Here is a 23,450-nt window from a genome sequence, read left to right as displayed (position 1 = left end):
AGCACTGCAATCCTGTATAACTGAACTCTATTCATGTATATGGTATTACCGCTAGAGATGATTCACAAAGCAAAAACATCCAGGTAATTTGTGGGGGAAAGATGGAATGCACTTTTTCCTAATAAAATACAGAATTCTGACATTCATTAAGCTTTCTTTCTCATCCTAAAAGTGGCAACCTTTCCAACTGAAACCTATAGGAAAGATCAATTTTACTGACACGTGGAGTTGAGTAAAAGAGACCCTTGTTACAATGCTCAAAATATACATCTTTTATTAAATACAAAAAACAAACTTGGGAAAAACTGGCAAGAAGATGCATAAGTTAAGGAAGTCCCTTGAAAATCATAACTTATATATACAGTTATCAGAGATTTTCCTACAGTGATTATTGTACTAGTCAAGATTAATGAGGAATAACAAGTAACTCACCATAGCAACCAATGTAGATTAGACACCATATGGAAAGAGATACATACAAAACATTTAGAATCAAAGCAATATAGTTCTTGATTTTTCAAAGATGTTAAATACGTTTGTGTAGCATTTTCCCCCACACAAGAAAAAATGGTTATTTGATACAAAAGGGAAATGAAACTGTTCTGCTGGGGATGGAAATAGTAAAAAGTAGAGAGCACTAAAATATATATCAAGTAAAAGCTTATAAGACAAGGTCTCGTTCCTGCAAACACTGTCAGATGAGTAACTTTCTGCACTAGTCCCACTACGTTCAATGAGCCTGTGTACAGGTGTAAAGTTACTATATGCATCAGTGTTTGCAGGATCCTAGAAGAAGAATTCATAAAAGCCACCTTAGCTTACTTAATCAAACAACAATTATCCATAAAACAGACTTAGCACATTTGGTTCACCCTATGTTTGTTTGAGACTTTCAGCACTACTCGCCCATTCCTTCTTTGGAACCTGTATTATTGCATTCCCCTAACACAAAACTCTATACACCCCCCACACATGCACTCAAAGAACTTAAATAAACCTATGACTGTTTCAGATCACTGAGCAATGTTTCGTGTATTTGTTGTTAATTCTTATTGAGAGAAAATATCCTTTACTTGTGAAAAGTCATGTTTAATGTTACACAGTCTAATTGCACTCTTGCTCTATTCCTGATGCATGTAGCTTGCTAAACTCCGTCTCATTAATATCTGGGAAAGAAAAGATTTGCAACTAGCTCCTACGACTCATAGGGTTGCCGACCCTCCAGGATAGTCCTGGAGTCTCCAGGAGTTAAAGTTTAATCCTTAATTAAAGATTATGTCATGTGATGAAACTTCCAGGAATATGTCCAACCAAAACTGGCAACACTAACTACTAATAGTATGGTACTCAAGTTCTGTGGTTGTAGAATGGCTTCCCAAACACTGCAGCATTTCTGTTTACTTTATAACAGCACTTTACTGGTGTAAAACTGACAACTGTTACAAGACTCACACCACACTTAATTCCATTACATAACAGAACCAAACTTCCAACCTCTTTTGGCAAATCTTAACTCATCTCAAAAGAATTACTGACTTATCGTTAATGTGTCCACATTAGTTGGATCCAAAAAACACTTTCAACTGCTCATCTGTTTTTTGTTCCTGCCTGTACGAGACATAATTCTACACATCAGGCTTTGGAGGAGAAAAACTTTGGTTCATTTCCCAACCCCGCCAGTTGCCTGGACTCTATAGTGGCACTGAAGAAGAGAGCACTGTCCTACTGTTTCCCTGAAGTTAGCACTGACAAAGAGAATCAGAGCTCCTGAATGAAACTGCAGACCTTTGCGATGATGCAGAGTATCTTCCATTTTCTTGACTGATACGCAGTCTTTATGGTAGGTTTCAGAGTACCAGCCGTGTTAGTCTGTATTCGCAAAAAGAAAAGGAGGACTTGTGGCACCTTAGAGACTAACCAATTTATTTGAGCACGAGCTTTCGTGAGCTACAGCTCACTTCATTGGATGCAGTTTCCACGGTATGCATCCAATGAAGTGAGCTGTAGCTCACGAAAGCTCATGATCAAATAAATTGGTTAGTCTCTAAGTCTTTATGGTGACAGCACAAGTATTGATTATGACAATTTTTCCCATCTACTGTGGAATGGAGTTTCTACTTGTAAGAACCTGCCAGACTAGAAGCTGGGACCATGGCGGTTCTGGACCACTGACACCTCCACATCACCACAGGAGGCTTGGGCTAAGCTCATGTGGGAAGACGCTGTGAGGCTAGGCTCGACAGGAAGTATCACCAAGGAGCACCTGAGTGGCAGCTCTTCACAGCCCACTGATTGGCTGGCGCCAGCACTTAAACCAGGAAGCCATGACAGGGCTGAGCAATAAAACAGACTACCTGCCTGTCTCTGCTTGAGACCCTGCGTGTAAGAGACCCCAGACTACGGCCTCCAACTCTGCCTGTCTTCTGACACCTGACTTTTGGTTTTCCCTCTGGCCTGTCTCAGACTCTGACTTCTTGTACCCAACCCGGCCTGATACCCACTTTGACCACTAGGCCTGAATTGCCTATGTCCCAGTCATGACATTACTGCTAAATGAGATGAAGCCACATTTAGTTTTTCACAAATGAATGTCTACTGCAGCGGTTCTCAAACTTCATTGCACCGTGATCCCCTTCTGACAACAAAAATTACTACACGACCCCACGAGGGGGGACCAAAACCTGAGTCCCACCGCCCTGGGCCAGGGAGGAGGGCAAAGCCAAAACCCAGGGTCTTCAGCCCTAGGAAAGGGGCCTGTAACCTGATACCCGCCACCCAGGGCTGAAGCCAAAGCCTGAGCCCTGCTACATAGGGCTGAAGCCCTCGGGCTTTGGCCCCAGGCAGTAGGGCTCAGGCTTCAGTCCTGGGTGGTGGGGCTCAGGCTTCGGCCCCGGGTCTCCAGCAAGTCTAACACCAGTCCTGGCAACCCCATTAAAATGGGGTTGCGACCCACCTTGGGGTCCTGACCCACAGTTTGAGAACCGCTGGTCTACTGTTTAATTTTTGGTTGTTAAGGGTTTTTGTTATTCCAACATCCTTGAATAAAACTGACTGAGAAAAAATTGTCCCTAATGACATCCGTAACTATCATGCACCATTGAAGAATGGTGGCTAGTGCCTGCTGCCAGACACTGCTGAGACTACAACTGGGAGAATAATGGATGCTTCAGTTCACTGGCAATTCCAAAACAAATCAGAAAAAATATTGGGTTGAACTAAATATTTAGTTTGACATGAAGCTAAACATTTTGTTTCGATTTGGAGCATTTGTTAAAGTTATTAAAAATAAAATGGAAGAAAATTTCAAAACACAAAATGTCATTTTGAACCAAAAAAATCACAGAAACGGCCATACTGGGTCAGTATCGTGTCTTCTGACAGTGGTTAGTGCCAGGTGCTTCAGAGGGAATGAACAGGACAGTTGATCATGAACAGAACAAGTAATCCAACCAAAATCTTTTGTTTCAAAAAAGGTCAAAGGAAACATTTCAATTTTTTCAGAAATTTGTTTTTGGAAACAAATTTAACAAAACTGACACAAATTCATAAAATATTTTGGTGTCGATGCATCTGCATTTTGCCAAAAAAAATTTCCAGCAAAAAAATTTCACACAGCTCTAAATGCAGCAAGTAATTACTTCAATATGGCCAACCACAGTGAGTTTCTTACCCAGGCAAACTCCCATTGATTTCAACAGGAGTTTGCCTGAGTAAGGACTGAGGAAGAATGGAATAAGGAACTCCACATGTAGTGCATTAGGCATAACTTTTGCAGAAATTGTGTAAGCACCTTATAAAGAATAAAAAAGTGTCCCAAATATGCTTTTATCTGAATTTCATATAAATATGTTCACATATTTGACAAAAAACTGCTTTACACCATTAGACTAGTAGTCACTTCTCATTCTCAAATTCCTGGATTTTCTTTCAGAGTAACAGCCATGTTAGTCTGTATTCGCAAAAAGAAAAGGAGTACTTGTGGCACCGTAGAGACTAACCAATTTATTTGAGCATAAGCTTTCATGCGCTACAGCTCACTTCATCCAATGAAGTGAGCTGTAGCTCACGAAAGCTTATGCTCAAATAAATTGGTTAGTCGCTAAAGTGTCACAAGTACTCCTTTTCTTTCTGGATTTTCTTGTTTCACTCTACTAAGCAAAGCAGAATTGGGACATTGCATATTTTAAACTCGTGTGTTTCCAGCAATAATAATAAAAACATATAGACTACAATATTGTATTTAAAAACACAATTCAAATACAAAGGCTTACTTGCCATCTCGGTTTTTATGTTTCTGTTTCTAGCATAAAATTTTTTTTAGAAATAAGAGGCACTTGCTTTCTTGCTCATTTTCCTCTATAATATGGTATCACATTTCTCTGTACTTCTACTCAGTACATTAGGTTTTTATCTACAGTAATATAATTCACAAATAATTTACAGTAAAATTCAAAATGTGAAACAGAAGTACTTGAGATGAGAGACCATTGTTTATGCAGAGCAATATCATAATTTTTGAAAGGACCAAGAGGTCGGGTATGGCTTCTGATTAATACTGATGAACCTGATTCCTAAAGACTAATATCCCGAATGGGAAACGGATACCTTTACGCATGCAGTCTATCCAAGGTATTCTCATTAAAACAATTTTTTAAATGTTATAAGCTTCACTTTGTGTCAAGATATTGAAGGCTTTCCATATCTGATTAAAATATTAAATGAGGTATTGGGCTACATTAAAAATCAACCTTTTTCACATATTGAAAAGTAATGGTCTATCATTTTTATTAAAGTGCTTTTATTTCCAGTTAATGATAATTGTACCACAGCCAACTTTGTGGCCTGTTCAACTGAAAACCTCCAGGGATATCCCAAAGAAGAGATTGTACAACAGAAGAGACACTTCGTATAACATTGCTTCCTATTTTGTATTTTTTACATTTGATCCTAACTTTGACTGTTTTATTTTCTGTTTATTTTTCTAGCTGATGGGTCCTACAAACTGGTAAATGTGCAAGCAAGAGCACAGTTGTTAGATCTACCAGCAGACTTGGGACACAGCAGTACTGCCAAACTTGAGCATTCAAAAAACTATGACTCAGACCTCAAAAATTGAGAAGATTGCTTACACACCATGAGATTTTAAAAAATTAAATAACTCACATTGTTTTTCATCTTTTCTGTTTTTTCACCTTTGGAGGATGCCCATACTCAACTTGTGAACAATCACTTCAAATTCAAAATAAAACCTCAAATGCCCACAAAAAAATGTTGTCCTCACTGTTCTCTCTGAGAAGATGGACTCTATTCAATTTTACCCCCTGGGATGCAGGGAACTACCATTCCATTTCTATTTCCCTCCATAACTGGACAGGCTAGACAGCTGCCCAGTTCACGGTCTGACAGGCTCCCACCTACCTCCCTACATTCACTTGGCTCCCTTATTTCCCTTCCTTTTCCCTCACAGTCTTCTGCCTTTCACGCTCTTCCTACCTGCCACATTTCCCTGTGACCCCTCAATTTCCTCCTGACACCATTTCCCCTGCATGCCCTCTCAGGCCTTATGTAGGCTAGAGTAAAAAGTGTGTTAGAATGGATTACCTAACATGTTTAAACTAACAAGTTTTAAGAATCTAGTATAGACAAAGCAGTGTGTATTCTTTAACATGTTCTAAACTGATCAACTTAAATTCCGTAGGCTTTAAAACTAGATCAGTTTATCACATGTTAAAGAATACACTGCTTTTTCTGCACTACTCTCTTAAAACATCTGGTAAGAATGCATTACTTAACAACCTACAACATCACACCTTTTATGCTAGCCTAGACAAGGCCTTAGTCTGCCTCTTGCTCTCGATACTTCCCTGTGCCAATCCTTCGCCTCTGTTCTGCTCTTCATATACCTCTGCATGCCCTCAGTGTGCCTTCTGCTGCACACATTTCCTTGTCCCCTCATAGTTTCCTGCTCTATTTCTTAAACACATTCCTCTTCCCAGTTTCCCTCACAGCCTCATTTCTGGCCCCTGCCAGGCCCTCTCACATGGTGACTAAGGGATTGCCATCTCCTGAGAACAGCCTGACTTCAGCCCCATTGGAAAGAATTGGAGCCTCATTTTCCTCTGCAAAGGGTAAAGGGACATGATGGTTATTGTGCTGAGGGCACATATAACTTCAGTCCTATTGACAGTAATGGGAGATGGTGGCCATTTTGGGTAGAGGGCAAAACTTTGCAATATTGAAAGCAGAAATAAAAAAATCACTGAGACTCTTAAAACCCCCCAAATATCTTGAGACATTTGATAAAATTGCAAGAGCTTGAAATATTGAAACAGAAAAAAAGAAGGGATTACAGTTTAGATCTGATAAGTAGTATGCATGCAGGATGCATGAGGCAAGACACTACAGACCAGAGCCCCAGGACTCGGAGCTATTTTTGGTTGAATAGCCTATCAGCTTTGGTTAATACGCCTCCCTGCAGTGACACCCAGGTGCAGAGAATTTCTCTGCACTGTTTGTGATGGAAAATTCTAGCATACGATAAAGCAAAACGCACGTGAATAATATTTAAACCCACAGACCCGTAGCTTTAGGTCACATGAAATGGCCATACCAACTTTTCAATACTTTGAGTCCATCTCAAAACCCTAACACAGATCTCTGTAATACCCCACTAGACATTTTCCTCCAGCTCAATATATCAGAATTTTTAAATTTTTTAACAGTGTTTTGGACATTTATCAGACCACCAGTGCCTCTAACCAGCTAATTTGATTTCAACTAAAATTTCATGTGACATGGTATCAAATTACTAAATTTCAAGTATATTACATCTTATCCCGCTCACACACTAATTTTGTAATTCTATACATTGGACAGTTAATTACCAGAATCATTCCAGTAAATTTCCATAATGCCTGCTGGATCACAGACTGCATAATTTAGTATCTGTTCTTTGAACAGAGTGAGGAAAGGATGGACAATATATAATTAGATGTAGCTTCACTGGATACTAGGCAGGTGAAAATGAGAATACAGGTTAAAAATCCCGAAGCCAAAACTGAAATTTGAAACAAGCAAGTGACTCTTTACTGGCACCTCTGTAAATCTATCTTAAGGAGAAAATTTGAAAGAGCCAGACAAGGCATATGCTTCTGTTATTCCTCGAACACCCCCTCATTTGGGTATCCAAGCATGTGTTTGCACCAGAAAATCAGGGAATGACATGACTAAATGGACAGCAGCACATGCCATGACCTGAACTTCTATCCATAAACACGGGAGTTTGTGAGTGCAAAGATATTTCGTGTGGTCGACCCACTCCAGGGGCTCTTGAAAATTTGACTCGAGTCTAAATCGATCACTTTTCAAGGCCAACAAACCACTTCACTTTTGCTTTGAATTGGTGGATAATTCACTTAGAGAAAATAATCATGTGGTTTGGAATGCCTAAGTAGGCTGAGACAATGCCATTGCTTTCATAGAGATTTGGTTTCCTAAAAATTAAAGTGGCATACAGCAGGCATCCCAATTTTTGAAGAATAGGCCTTTTAGAATCCCAGTGAGAAGGCAACAAACCAAGGGAGACCCTAAAAGCATTCATTGTCCAACATGAGAGAGAGAAAAATTAAGACAGCTAAATAAACACCATACCTTTAAATAAGAGTAACAAGGTCACTATCTCTACTCTGATGTAGTCCTAGCCATTCAGGCCAAACAGAGAAAATACGCCAGATTTATAAGTGGTGTATATTGGCATAGCTCCACTGAGTTTCAGATTACACCAGCTGAGGATGTGAAATTAGCAAAAGAGGCCTCTGATTTTACCCTGGCAAACTTAAATACAATATGAAGAAAACCCACACATGGTCTGCCAATTATTTTTTTTTAAACACAAAAGAAAAAAGAAAATCGAGAAAATCACAGGATGTGGTACTGATCAAGCACAGTGTTCTGATGGGGACAATGACAAAATTTGAAATTTCCCCAAAACAAAGGATAAGTCTAACACATAGAACAGATAACAGAAATGTTGCCTGTAAGCTTGTTTGTTTGTTGCAAATGGTCAAGTTTGTATGTTAATTGGTTTTCTATAACAGGATGACTCTGGAGGAAATATATCATGTATTTTTGTCTTAAATCGCTTTATAAATCATTTTGAAACTGAGACAATTGCTATGAAAGCTAAATATATGAATAGCCAGTACCATTATTAATCTCTCATCTGTGTTATAATAATAACATTGATTATATAAGTTATTTACATGGTGTAGCTGTTTTGACATTGCGGAGGCCTTTGGAACTATTCCTCACCATCTGTCATAGCTCAATGAATGTCAAAGGGAGAAATCCATTAAAATATGGCAAAATCTAGAAGTAATATGCAGGATTCTTGAACAAGTAAATGAAATTTTATGTCACTATGGTTTCCTCCAGAACTTAGGCTTAGATAGCCAGAGAAATTTCTAGTGATTAATATGCCTTAATTTATGTTAACTGAACATTTGCATCTGTATAATGTGTTTCAGTTCTGAAGACAACTAAGCCTTTATCTCAGATACCTTTTTGATGCAACTATTCAGTTACTATTTGCAGTGTATGCCATTCCAATTTTAAACAAACAAAAGGCTTTCAGCAAAACAAATATATAAAAAAAAAAGAGGTGCACCTTGCAAAGTTTAAATACCAGTTTATTTGGCAATGTCATGAAATATTTAAAAATGCTTACCTCTTCTTGCTTGGGAGTGCTAAATATTGCCATCTTGGTCTTGGCCATAGCTGGGTCAGGCTTATTAGAAGGTACTCCCCTATATGATGTACAGTGCTTGTTAGCTTCTGCTGATAACTTTAGCTTTGGAGAATCATCAGGAGCCTGATCTTGACCATCCATTGGTCTTACATAAGCCGTTGGTTTCTGTTGAACTATATTAGGCTTTGAAGCTAGTGAAGGAGGGAAGTTCTGAACACAGTGCCCACTGCTGTGTTTTGCTGGCCTTTCTTGAGCCTGAGAGCCTACTTCTACACTGCAATTTAGTTTTGACTGCTGTTGTGCTTTGCTGACACTGTCTCCAAGCACGGATCTTAAAGTACCTTGTTGTGCTGCACTGACAGATGACGATGTGGGACTCGATGCAAAGTGTTTAAGCTTTTCCAGACCAGTTTTTTGGTTAGCCATTTTGAAGTCACTATTGTGTGACTCAAGCAATCTGTGCCCATGCTTGCTTGCCCTCTGCTGGCCATCAGAAGCATTTTGCCCAGCTTTCTGCCAACCCATTGTGGGGCTCTTGCTTTGCTGACCAGATAGAGCTGCTGGTATGGATGATGAAGTGCTGCAGATGGAAGGCTGAGGCTGTGGTCTTGAATCTGCAATGAAATGTTCATCAGTTTTGTTCACAGGTGCCTGTGGAATCCCAGGTTTTGGAACTCCAACAAGATGACTCTGGTTGGATCGATCTGTCAATAAGTCCTTCATTTCATCATAGTTACCTAATGTATTCTGGATACGATTTGAGAGCTCATCTCCCTTGTTAGTCTGCAAAACAAAACAAAACAAAAATCAAACAAACATTCTGTAACAATTAAAGTAAAAGAAAACAATACCATTCATGCTTCACTCCTTACTGAAGCAGCACTGCCTTATATAGTAACACAGTTGAGGAATGAGATCAAAAATCCTTATTGTCTCTGAAGACACTTGTCAACATCTTAAATCTACCCTGAACTGGAAAAGCTGTAAAGGGCCTCAGAGTATATAAAAAAGAAATCTACCACTGGTATCACACTGTCGTTAAAATATATTACCTGGAAACTAGAAAATTTATTATTGCGGCTATGCAGAATGATTTGAATTAAATCTGGTCATAATAAAGACATTTCCTTTGTTGGGAGCCAAGTACTGAATTGAGGCCTACAAGGTGCTTAGGCAGCAGCCTTAGCTACTGCACCACAGCAATGCACTGGTGTGCTGCCTCTGACCAACAGCCTTAGTACTGAAGCCCTACAGGCCTACAGCACCCAGTCCCCTGATTAGATGGACAGGCAGCACTTTCATTGAGTAACTGGACTATATAAATGCCTGAACAGGAAGACAAAGCTGACTGAACCCCAGACCACTCCCCAGTCTACCTTGCCTTGCTGCTTCACCTGACCCTACCTTATTGCCTCATCCAATCTCACCTCCCCAACCCACTAACCTGGCCCCTCGGATTGAGTCTTCCGGCTACTGACCCCTTCAAGAACTCTGACCATGGCCCCAGACAGCCTCTGATATGGACTGACCCACTGGCTGCCTGACCATCTGCACATACATTACTGCTCTGGACTATCCCCTGGCCCATCTGGCCCTAAATCCTTGTAGTCCACAGCAAGCTTCCCCTTTAAGACATGGGTCAGGTTTCAGCCATGAATGAAAATACTACATTCTTGATTTCCTCCAGTATGCATTCTTTACAGAAATGTACACATAGCAGAAAAGGGAGGCAATACAATAGCTTAAGAAAGTACTGAATTCACCAGTCAGCCTACTGCATATTCTGAGCTGACCCTAATATCTACAAGGGTCCCATCAAAGTGAGCTAATGGGACATGGGAAAAATATTACTGACTTGTGATTCTACTTCTCTGAAAAGATCATTTCTGACAGAATTCTCACTCCTGGGTCTTAGCTAGGGTGACCAGACAGCAAATGTGAAAAATCGGGACGGGGGTAGAGTGGTAATAGGAACCTATATAAGACAAAGACCCCAAAATTGAGACTGTCCCTATAAAATCAGGACATCTGGTCACCCTAGTCTTAGCTCTTTTGCAAAAAACCAGGAAGTTCTTAACATTTTTTGGCAGTGGTAGAGAGATGGAATACAAGCAAGTTGCATTTTCCATCCTCCCAAGGGTGGAATGTGCTATCATCTGAGCTTAGCCACTGTCTTCAAGCAGGAGGCAAAAGCTCCCCAAAGAAAGAAGACAATCAATAAAAATAATTGAAAACTATTGTCTCACGAAGTTAATTGTAAACAAAGGTGTAAACATTAACATGACCACCTCACAGATTCTTCCAAACTCTGCAGAGAAGCAGGTGTTTGAGTGAGAATCCTGTCAGGCTACCTTTACAGAAACAGGATTAGAGGTCAGTAATTTTCTGCCTTTCCTCCACCAATGGTGAAATCCTGATCCCACTGAAGTCAATGGCAAAACACCCATTGACTTCACTAGGACCAGGATTTAACCTCAGGATTCATGCTCCTGGAGAGAGAGAAGCAGCTCAAGGGAAGAACATAAAAAGAATGTAAAAAAGAATGTAAATAAATCTGCAACAGGAAACAGTAATCAGGCCAATACCAACCATGGAGAGGCCGGTGGGGCCGGGGGGGGAGAGCGGCAGTTGGCTTACTTTTTATAAACTTCATATATAATTGGTTTAAATTAGTCATATACTGAAAGAACCAAACATGCTAGGGGAAAGGAGAATTGGTACTCCCCTAACTCAGAAACAGTATCTGCATCACAGAAACAGGATTTCCTCCTAGAAGCTGAATCCAAGTAATAATGCCTTAGGGAAGTGTGGCATGAGGGCCATGTAGCTGCCTTGTCAATGTTTGCAAGGGAACCATCCCCCCAGGGCAAGCAGTGCAGACAGCTTTGCCTAAAGCTGAACATGCCTTGCACTAGCCTTCTAGTTTCAGGGCAGCCAGGTGATAGATATGCAAAATGCAATCCAACTACAATTTTTGAAATGGATCACTTAGTCACAATATTGCCCAGTGGAGTAAAATAAAAAAAAGTTGGGAGGCTTTTTTAAAGATTTAATCCACTCCAGTTAAAATGCCAAGAACTTTTTGAGCCTAGGGAGAAGAGTATCATGGGTACACGTGGGTAGAAAGAACATTGGCAAGTTGTGAGGCTGACTATGGTGGAAATTTGTCACCATCTGCAAGAGTAATCTCAGCTGAGTCTGAAGCATCACACTGTAAAACTTGGAATAAGATGCAACAGTCATGAGAGCCTGAAGCTCGCTCTCTCTACAAGCAGAAGTCACTATCACACTGAATTTGAGCTCACAGATATTTGGCAGCTTAAAAGGGAGTTTTCATCAGCTTTGTCAGGACCACACTAACATCCCATAATAAAGAGAGCTATTAACGAGATTTAAAAAATTGAAAGCCCCACATAAATCTGAAGATACAGGTCTACAGAGAATACTTTGACTAGTTCTCAACAGGCCAGATGTTTCTTAACTTAGTTGGGATTTAAATTAGACTCAGGCAGTAAGAAGCTAGTCAAGCATAGGTAGTAAAGGGGTTGTCATGGGCCTGCTTGTATCATGCCACAACCTTCTTCTACCTGGAATTGTAAGTCCACCTGCTCCATGGTTTTTGAAAAGCTAGGAAGACTGGAGCTACCAGTTCAGAAACAGCATAACTAAACATCTCTATCCTGTCAGGAGCAAATCTTCTCAAGGAGGGAGTTCCTGGGTTGGGAAAGAGGAGAGTGCCCTCGGGCCAGACTCCCAGCCTCACGGAATCGGGTATCTGCAACAGAGTTGACAACTATACTTGTCTGGGCCAGTATGGGGTTCGTAAGATCACTCTCTAGACTAAACTTTGCCAAGATCTTAGCTAGCAGAGGTACTAGCAGAAAGGAACAGAGGAGGTAACTTCTTCACTCGATCTCTTCTTCTCCAGCAGATACCTCACTAGTGCAGTCTTTTTCTCTGTGTCTTGGTCAGACGACTACTGAAGAGATCCACCTCTGGTACTCCCCACTGGAGGGAAGAGCTGATACACCATTCCTTGATTCACAGACCATTTGTGAGGATCTGTCACAGACTGATCCAGTCTGCCTATGAGTATGTTCTACTTCCCTGCTACATGTATGGTGTCAAGGAATGTTTAGAGAGACAGGGCCACTTTAACATAAGCAGGTTTTACCAACTCAGGCAGTGTTATAGGATCCCACTACAGAGCAAGCCCCATGTGCACAGAAGCTATTCACCAGCTGGTGCTTCCTTGTGCTGGGTGTGGGGTTGATGGGGCTCCCCCGCTGGTCACCTTCTCCTGTTGTTAGCCTCTGTCTGGGTCTTTTGTGACTTAAAAGTTCAAACCCCATTCTGGGGTATCCAAGTCTAGCTGTAACTGGACAAGCCCCAAGCTGGCTTCTCCCAGCTAACTTCTTCAAAGTCCCTTCTCCCATCTGCTCCGAGTTCAGCAGCAAAGTCCTTCTAAGTCAAACAGAATTGCACTCATCGGTGGGTTTTTTTGGAAGAGTAGCAAGTCCCATGACTTCTGCCTGGGCTCAGGAGAACTCCAAAACGTCTTTCACTCATCTAAGCGCTTGAGCCTCTTGCCCCTCTTGGGTTCCTCTTCAAATCCCAGTTCCTCTTACAGAACATAGCCCCCAGGACTTCCTCCCTGGAGACTGGCCCTTTGTTCCAGGACCTACCACACGAGTTAGCACCACTCTAGTGACTCAGCTCTTCAGCCACAGCTCAACAACTCTCCTCCACAGCCAGCCCCTAAGTGCTGGGTTTCCTCCCTTTTTAAGTCCTACACCCAGATCAGGTGTGGTAGGGCCTGGCTAATTAAACAAGGTTGGCCAGGCCCTGGCCTCCTGGCCCTTAAAGAGGCAGGTCATCCCATGACATGGTGCTTCCCTACTTATTGATGTAAAATGTGGTGGCCTGATTCTCCTCAAACTAGGGCCACCTTTTTGAATACCAGGCCTTAAAGCCTGAGGAACTGTCCATATCCCTATGTGTGAACATTTTTATGCAGCCTTTGTTCCTGGAAAGACCAACTTCCTCCAAGCATTTGGGCCCCTCTCTATGGACTCCCTGTCACAAGCTAGGCACATTTGTGCTCACTGCAATTTGGATGTCCATAGCTCAGGGGTAGGCAACCTGCAGCATCCAAGCTGATGTTCAGTGGCACTCACACTGCTCGGGTCCTGGCCATTGATCCAGGGGGCTCTGCATTTTAATTTAATTTTAAATGAAGCTTCTTAAACATTTTTAAAACCTTATTTATTTTACATACCACAATAGTTTAGTTCTATATTGTAGACGTATAGCGAGAGACCTTCTAAAAATGTTACAATGTATTACTGGCACGTGAAACCTTAAATTAGAGCGAATAAATGAAGACTGGGCACCCCACTTCTGAAAGGTTGCCGACCCCTGCCATAGCTAATTGAAGATGGTCTCTAGATGCCACCAGGCTAGTGGTATTCTCTCATCTGAATGTGATGTGAGAATGTGCGCTCTTGGGGGCCACTGAAGAGATCTCATCTGCAAATGTGCTATGGGAACTACAAGTACAGCTGTAGCCATCAGATCCAACATCCTTAGTATGGTCTAAGCTGTCATATGCTGGCTCTTCCTCATCTTCTCTGCCAGAGTGGTAAGGTCTTGGATCCCATCCTGAGGCAGGAAAGGTTCAAGCTAAGCTGTATCTGTCTGGGCTCTCGGGTATTCTAATTGTCTGCTAGGGACAAGTTGGAATGTCGGGTATTTTAACAGGAACTCTAATGGTACAGACTGATTTTATGACACCCGCAAAAGGGTTGCTGTCCTTGAGTAGCCAGTTATTAGGTAGGAGAACACATGCACTCCCAACCTGGGTAAGTAGACCAAGTATTTAGTGAAAACATATCTCACACCTTCTGATACCTGGGAAGTATCTATATGTATAAACAACTGCAAGATCCAGAGGATATAGCCAATCACATTCTTCTTAAAGAACCTTTAGCAAAATTACTGATTTTGTTGATGAGGCAGTCTCTTCTGTCCAGGAAGTATCTAGAATAAAACCCCTTCTCCCTCTTTCTTGGCCAGAAGGGATTGGACTTCCTGCAGCATCTCTTCATCATCAGAGGGTGCCTGAGAGCATTCTTGAGAGGTATAATGGGGTAAGGAACAGTCTGTAGGGCAGTAATACTCAGACTGAGGTTTGGGAGCTGCAAGTAACTCCTCAGTGTGTCTCCTGCAGCTCTTTGCAGCACATGATATTAAAACACTGAGTAATTTAACTATTAACCAATCTAAGTTATTAACCATTCAGGATGCTTTTACTATGTTATTAACCAGTTGTAGAATACTTGGTCAGTCATTCTGCTGTGAGAATAATATATTTTAAAAAATAGTAAATGAAACAATGAAGTCTCACTAGGCTCTTTTGGGTAATGTTGATCACTTATTTGGCTCCTGAACCAGAGAGGTCTGAGTAGCACTGCTGTAGAGTCTTTCTGAAAATCTGATTTTAGGACACAGAGCACAGACATCTAAGATGACCAGGAGCAAACAAGTATAAAAGGCTCCCAGTCTGCTTTTGACAAGGTCAGCTACTGCTTGCTGAAAGGCAAGAATGAGGCCCTTTGACTTCTGCTGGTGTTATCGAGGCGAAGTGCCCTGTGCAGAGGGGTATTAAACTTCCTTGAAGCCTGGAGTTAATGTAAAAGTTGGGCCTACAAAGAGGAGCGTTTCCGTTCATTCCCTTGTGGAAGGTGTGACCCTAAAGGCCCCTTGATGCCAACTGGTAAAGGGTTCACTGTCATATAACAGCATCTCCTATCAAGTCTGACAAACTCACTACACCTAAGACATTGATATCATCGAATTTTATCCATAAAGAATGTCGTGTGAGGTATCATATGAGAGCTTATATCATACTGGTCATCATAAGCATTGTGAGAGGAATGTTCAGGTGCTATTCCAGAAGTCGCATGTATGTACTAAAAATATGTTTAAACTACGTTACCAAACTAGGTTGATAAACAAGGATTACCCAAACAAAGGAATGTTGATTTACCCATCTGCCTAGATCCCTGATGTAAATTAAGCAGGATATGCCAAACATAATGAGAGTTCAGTTGCATTTGAGGTACACAGGAAGAACAAGTTAACAGGAGGGTGAAAAAGCAGCATGGCACCAGCACACCAGAGCACAAGCATCAGGAAAGAATTAATTTATCTGGGGGTACACTTCAAAAGGATCCGTTTCAAAGGTTTGCTGGACTATAAGAAGGGGGAAAAGAACCCCTGGACAGTTATCTATCACTGTGGGAGCAAAAAGGACAGCACTTTTTTCATCTATGAAAGTTGGATCCTGGTCCTGGGGGCTGGTGCTGCTGAGAAGTTGCTTTAAGTGGACACTTACTTAGACATAGGTCTTGTCTTCACAACAGCACTAAACTATATAACAAAAGTCAATGTTAACTACATCGACTTACTTCAGTGTCTACAGCGTGCTATGTCGACAGGAGATGCTCTCCCATCAACATAGCTTCCATCTCTCGTTGAAGTGGATTACAGAAGTCGATGGGAGAGCACTCTCCCATCAACTTAACATGTCTTATCCAGACTCGCTAAATCAATGCCGCTACACTGATCGCAGCAGCACCAATTTAGCCTGTAGTGAAGACAAGCCCATAGGTTTAAGCATGTTAAAAGTTATGATCGGTCTCTTAGAAATGTGTTCTACTTTTGTTTTATATGTAATCAATGTCACTGTTGCCATTATTCCTACTCAATATTCACTTGAATATGTGAATCTCTGTTCTTTGTTAATAAACTTATTCTCCTTTTACAATAATGTCATCTCAGTACTGTGATATTAAATAGACTGTTCCTTCTCTGTTGAAGTAAGCTGGTGTTTATAGTATTTGGAGACAGTGGACTTAATAATTACTGAGTGTTCAGTGGTGGGCTGCACAATACAGGGGGAACACTTCTGGGGAGTTGGAGAACTGGGATACACCAATTGTTTACTTGGAAGGCAAAGTAAGGGCTGGAAGAATGCTGAACGGTTTGCCTGGGATGGCTAACAGACTGGGGTGTCAGGAAGCTGTCATCCAGCTTACCACCAACAAATCTCTCTCTTGCTAAGGCAAGGGGTAACACGGTGACTTACAGTTATGGACATCCCGAGAAAGTGTCACAAAGGGGCCTGAGCGATGAGATACAGGCCTGAGAATGTTCAGAGGCCTTCATTTTACCTTCTGCAGTGAGAACTCCACTTATTCCCCAGTCAGTTTCTCTCCAATATAGAAACCTAGTACAACCAAGATGCCTTCAGCCAGAGCTACAGGCATCTTCCCCCGAGGCAGTGGCTTTCATCACCAATTCATTAGCATGGAAGGTGGCCCACACCTGCTGCACAGCCAGTCTATGCTTTATGTGCACAAGCTTCCTGGCATTAGTTCTGTGGAAGAGACTCAATCAGAGCAGAAAACGTCTTCCTGGTATTAAGCCATGATAAAGGCCACAAGCAGTGTAAATCTGACATTCACAGAATCTTAAGTGCTGAAGCTTTGGTGTTCAATACTGTGAGAGTGATGGTTTTCCCTGTAGCCATGGTTGGCATCACCAAGACCTCACACTCAAGGTGGGAGACGTAGGTGGTGGTTTCCATGGTGAGGATATATTTTTTTCTTCACAACAAAGCCAGATGTAGAAGTGCCTGTCACATCTTTTTCACTAGCTCATCTAAAATAGGGTGGAAGGCAACAGCACTCTATGGGAGAGGGAAATTCTGGTCCTGTAACATCTCAGTAACTACACGTGCAGATTTATGAGAACACCAGCAGAGCTGTTAACCTGATGTTTCTCCACAGCAGAAATATACTTGGCATCTATAGAATCCTCCAGCTCTTCTGCATCCAAGCTGTAGTCATCACCACCAAACTGATCCTCAGCCCACCCCCCACTCCCCTCCCCAGCTGGGTATAAATGGAAGGAACTGTCTGGTGATGGAGGAGCATGGGGTAGCCTACAGCATCATAAGTGCCTCAGGAAGCCCTGACAGGGACTGCATCAGAATCCATGGTACAAAAGATACAGGGGGTAGGAGACGCTGGTGTTGAAGCCAGAGCTTAGTGACTGAGGGAAATAACTCCTGGGGTACAGGCACTAACCCCAGTGTAAAAAGCACTCCAAGTGTACTGAGAGCTCCCCTCACTTTCTGACACAGGGTGAGAAGGTTGCACTGATGTCAGTATTGAAGACTTTGTGGCAGCCTCTCACAAAACTAAGAGTGATTTGGCCTGAGAACACATTGATAATTCAGAATCACCATTTCCATACCGTGGGACTGAGATGATAAATAGAGATGGTAGGGGGAAAATCTGGAGGCCTCATTACAAAGGTTTCTGAAGGGAGGTTTTAGCAGCAGCTGGTCAGAAAGAATAAGACCCTCTCTCTGAGTGCTTCTGCTCAACCTCTTCTTCAGACCTCTACAGATTATCTTAGTACCACCAACTTCAAGTACATAGCTTTGACTATGCAGGTGAAGGATCCAGTGCTTCTCGGGCAACAGCACAGAACCCATTTGGTGATGAAGCTACCTGACTGGGCTTAGCAGGACGAAAATGCATTGCACTAACCCAGCAGCACCTGCACCAAGTCTCAGCACATAGTGGTATTGAGTAACTTGTGCTCATGGGTTTGCCCTTCAAAACACTCCAGGCTGATCTCATAAGGGACTTGTGGTAGTCTCTCTGCAGTACCTTGAGGAGGACTTGAAGATGTTTCCCATGTTTTCTAAGTGCTTAAGCCAACATTTGCAGCAAATCTAACACCTGTACAACTGGTAGGCCACTCCAAGGCAGATGGAGCAGAGCTATTTTAATAACTTAGATCTGACTGGAAGGCAGAGACATAGTAAAAGGTACCCTACGGTGCTTTGAAGCATCCAAAGAGAAGAGCTGGAGCAGCAATTGGGAGGTACAGCCTCTGCAGGGAGCTCTTTTACTGACCATGCTCAAGAAGGTAACTACCAGTCCTCAAAGGTTAGGCAGTGCTTAAGCTCAAAGGGTAACATGTGACCATTGGTGGTGGGACTGGCTTGTGCTCCATCCCTTAGGGACCAAAACTCTAAATGACATTTGGGAATTCTGTCTGCCCCTTTTGGAAGGTGGGACCACAGGAATGAAAATCCTAGCAGATGGTATTTTCAGACCAATTTTGTTTGTGTCATTCATAGCGAATAGAAAATAAACTATATATACTGTCATGCTAAACAACAGGCACCTAAATTGTACCCATGATACAAACGTATTTAGTGTGTAGCTAAATATGACTGGACAACAAAACTGGCAGATGAAATTACATGTCAGTAAGTGTAAAATAAAGCACACTGGAAAACCATCCCAATTAGACATACAAAATGATAGGGTCCAGAAATCTTGGATTCATTGTGGATAGTCTTTGAAAACATCTGCTCAATGTGCAGCAGCAGTCAAAAAAGCTAACACAATGTTTGGAACCATTAGGAAAGGGATAGGTGACACATAAAATATTATAATGCCACTAGGTAAATCCATGATATCCCCCCACACACACATTGAGTATTGCGTGCCATTCTGATTGCCACATCTCAAAAAAGACATATTAGAATTGGAAGGGCAACAAAAATGTGTAGGGGTATGGAACAGCTTCCAGATAAGGAGAGATTAAAAAGACTGGTACTGTTCAGTTTAGAAAGGAGACAACTAAGGGGGGATATGATGGCAGTCTATGAAACTATGAATGGTGTGGAGAAAGTGAATAAGGAAGTGTTATTTTCCCCTTCACATAACACAAGAACCAGAGGTCACTCAAAAAAATTAACAAACAGCAGACTTAGCACTTCCTTATGTTTATTTTTCTTCACACAACACACAGTCATCCTGTAGCAGGGGATGTTGTGAAGGCCACACGTTTTACTGGGGTTGAAACAAGAACTAGATAAGTTCCTTGAGGATAGGTCCATCAATGGCTATTAACCAAGATGCAACCTCATGCTCTGGGTGTCCCTAAGCCTCTCATTGCCAGATACTGGGACTGGATGACAGGGTATGGATCATGCTTCAGAGGGAATGAACGGAACAGGGCAATTATCGCATCTGGCACTGGCCACTGTTGAGGACAAAATACTGGGCTAGATGAACCATTCGTCTGACCCAGTATGGCCATTCTGATGTTATGTTAGCCTGACCACATTCTATCACAGTTACTTTCCTAAATACTTGAGAAGTAAAGCACCATCACCTTTACTCTCAGATTCAGTGCAACCTCCTAGATTCAATGCAAATCACAAGGTATTAGATTATTTCATCTTAGTTACTACTGAATCTTGTAAGAAACCAATATAAAAGTATCTGATTCTCAATGAACCATAAATGTTTATATGCAAGTTTTGTGAGGCCAACACTTGTAAGAGACTACTGAAGCCAACATCTTGTACAACCTACATTTTATTGTCCAGAAATAAATAAATAAAAAGCAGTACAGTTGGGAAACATCTACCTTGTACGGTTCACTGAAGAGGGAGTAACTGGTATTAAATGAACCATCTTCCTGCTGTGCCTCCTGATTTCTCCTCTCCCATTCTTTCCTCCGCAGAACATTTCTGTCTGGTTCATAGACACTGCGTCAGAGGAAAGAGAGAATTTTAAAAAAATTAAAGGGCAACACATAAACCAATGTTAATCTATTAACTGTGGTTCACAGACAGATGGCAAAGATAACAAAAACATGAATCAGATTAATGCCAATCTAATCAGTCAGTGGAAGCTCAGGTCTCTGGGTATGCCAGTGCTTTCTCACACAGAAAACAGATAATTAAATTCTTAAGGAAGCCAAAAACAAAAAACACATGGGGCAAGCTCTAGCCTGTACTGAGCTTCTCTGCCTGAAATGTGATGCAGAAAAGATCAAAGCAACCTTGACAGAGCACTGAGAGTTCTCTTAAGACACATGGTAATTACAGCTAAGAGTAAATAGAAATTATGAACATATTTCCACTTATGACATATCCTCAGTGTGTTATAAGAGAATGCTCCTTTTTTACACAACTGTGTTTCTGTAGTGATTCTTTCATTAACTAGCTCCCCAAAGAGCAGTTAAAACTACATGCTGTAGTGGTTTTCCTAGTTATGCTCCTTCTTCTTATCTCTGCTAATCAGTCAAGTCATGAAACTACTGCTGAATCAATTCCTTCTTTGAACTGATTTGACACCATCACAACTTCAGAGCATGAAAAAATGAATATTTGAATGATGGGGTCAGGGTGGGGGAAGGGGGCTGGGGATTAAATGGTATCACTGCATGAACCAATTGTGTCCTTTTTGGAAATAAACTAAAGGCCCCAGTATTGAAAGACAAACATCAAAAAAATTTCTAAAATATTATTTTAATATAAGAGGTCCAAGACATGAGGAACACTGTGTCCATATCACTTCCAAACAACATATATAGATTTGCAAACTTCAGTCTCTTAGTTTCATCCTCATCACAAAACAAACCTAAATGCCTAAACAGTTTTACAAGTGTTTACAATTATTAGATTAAAAGGATGACTTAATATTTTGCTTTTTCCAGCTAATGATTTCCTCTTTTTTGTGATGTAGTTTTGTAAAGTGGAAAATACATTAGTGTCATGTAAGTGTATTGGCCATTAATAAAATAAAGCTTGTCTGTCTCACTAGCTGCCCAGTTAAGCAAAATGGACTTTAAATCATTTACCCAAGTGACTTGACTTAACATGCATCAGGGAAGACTGTTAAAATGCCCAAAGCTGTTAATTTTAAGATATGAGTGTACTTAAAACACCCAAGATATGTAGACACTGTCAGTATTTTAAAATAATTTCTTAGTAGTGTCTAAAGGACATTAAAATCCATGGTCCATTTTAAAGTTACTATACCATACGTCTGAGATAACCCAGTGTGGTAAATTGATAAGTGACTTCTAGCAGGAGGAAGGGGTGGAGTGGTGCGAGGGGCAGAGCGGGGGTGTGAAGAGGCATGGTGGGAGCTTGGGGGAAGGGGTGGATTGGGGCCTGAGCCTGGGACTGTGTGGGGATTGAGCAACCCCCGGGAAAGGAGGAAGCTGGTGCCTGTGGTACAGTATTTAATTACGTGATCACATACTATATTTCCCAGCCTGCTCTGGAGATGAATCAAGGTTGTGTACTGAAGACAGATAGTTCGCTGTAGGATCTCTACCTCATTTGTTGCAGAAGTTTAAAGGTGTGCACCTATTGATGGTACTGGTATGGGTGGGCCGAGGTCTTCCCAGAGCTGAACTGTTGACCCAGTTGACCAGAGTGGAGGAGGCTGCCAAACAGATGGCTTGGCAAGTTGCCACCCATACTAGGTCTCCCAGGTCCTGGGCCACGAGGAGCATGTCACTGGTATATGTAGACGGGACCACCCACAAGTCCGGCTCTTGAAGTACCAGCTCCATCATTCTCTTACAGAGGAAGGGGTCAATGGTGGGGGCATACAGTTGTTTGGAGGGCAGGCAGCCCTGATGCACCCCTCGACCGAAGGTGGTAGGTTTGGTCAAAGCCCAGTTGAGCTTCACCAGACACTCTGCAGCAGCTTATAGCTCCCAAAGAAACCCCACAGAGCAGGAACCAAAGCTGAATACCCACAGAGTGCCCAGGAGATAGCATTTGACAGTGTGGATCAAAGGTTTCTCCTGGAAGAGGGACAAGAGACCATGTCGTCCCAACTCCGCCCCCTCCCTGCCCCTATTGGATTCCTTCCCCAAATCCCTACCCCAGCCCCGCCTCTTCCCCAAACACACCATGTTCCCCCTCCGCCCCCCTCCCCTCTCCAGCACTTGCCGCTGCCACGAAACAGTTGTTTTGTGGTGGCAAGCACTGGGAGCTAGGGGGAGAAGCGAGGAAGGCGCACTCAGGGAGGAGGCAGAGGTGAGCTGGGGCGGGGGGGGGAGCTGTCGGTGGGTGCAGAGCACCCACCAATTTTTCCCGGTGGGTGTTCCAGCCCCGGAGCACCCACAGAGTCAGCGCCTATGAGTGGATCACGTCTGCCAGCACGGATTTCAGCCACAGAGAGATGACCTTCGCTATGACTTTATAGTGCATGTTGAGGAGTGACACTGGTGCCAATTCTTCAGGTCATAGAGGTCCCCCTTTTGGGCATGCGGACACAGCTTGCATGCAGAACAAGGGAAGCACTCTGCTCTCTAAGGACTTGGCCCAGATGGTAGCAAGGTCCAGGCCAAGGATGTCCCAGAATGCACAGCAGAACTCCACGATCAGTCTGTATCATAATGCAGACACACCAGGAGACCAAATTAAGATTGCACAGGCAACCTTCATTCTGGCATCTCCTAATTTTTGAGAGCCTGACTTGACAACCTTGAGTGTAGTTTGTTGCATGTAATATAAAGTGGATTCTCTGTGGTCCCTGATAAGGGTTGCTAAGTTAACTTGGAGTAGTAGGAATCTCCTTACATTTTCACCTTGAGGTACCTTTCTTCCCATTTAGAAACTCTGGCCTTGAAATGCTTTATATATGGCATCTAGTCTGTAGACAGATGTTCAGGCAGACATCTCCTTTTGAGGCTGTTATACCCTAACCAGTTTCTAGAAAGTAAATGACGACATGAGTCTTCACTCTGGCACCCACAGATTAAAAAAAATCACCCATATGACATTCACTGCTAAAGCTGAGGG

At 42.1% G+C, this 23,450-nt stretch overlaps 1 protein-coding gene across 3 annotated transcripts in view; it reads right to left on the bottom strand.

Moving 5' to 3' along the window:
- The window catches only part of AFF3 (ALF transcription elongation factor 3), a 478,017-nt gene that overhangs the window by 394,266 nt on the left and 60,301 nt on the right, over positions 1–23,450 (bottom strand). For all 3 annotated transcript variants that reach the window (XM_084641601.1, XM_084641602.1, XM_084641603.1), the window contains exons 2-3: positions 20,270–20,390; positions 8,726–9,529 (exon numbers count right to left, since the gene is read on the bottom strand). In XM_084641601.1, the coding sequence (XP_084497727.1) occupies positions 8,726–9,529; positions 20,270–20,390 (925 nt within the window). The remainder of the gene's footprint in view (positions 1–8,725; positions 9,530–20,269; positions 20,391–23,450) is intronic.

This window comes from Lepidochelys olivacea (genome assembly GCF_965140295.1).
Source record: "Lepidochelys olivacea isolate rLepOli2 genome assembly, chromosome: 1".
Lineage (NCBI taxonomy): Eukaryota > Metazoa > Chordata > Testudines > Cheloniidae > Lepidochelys > Lepidochelys olivacea.
Note: the sequence above shows the minus strand (reverse complement) of the source record. Positions and strands in the feature narration are given on the sequence as shown.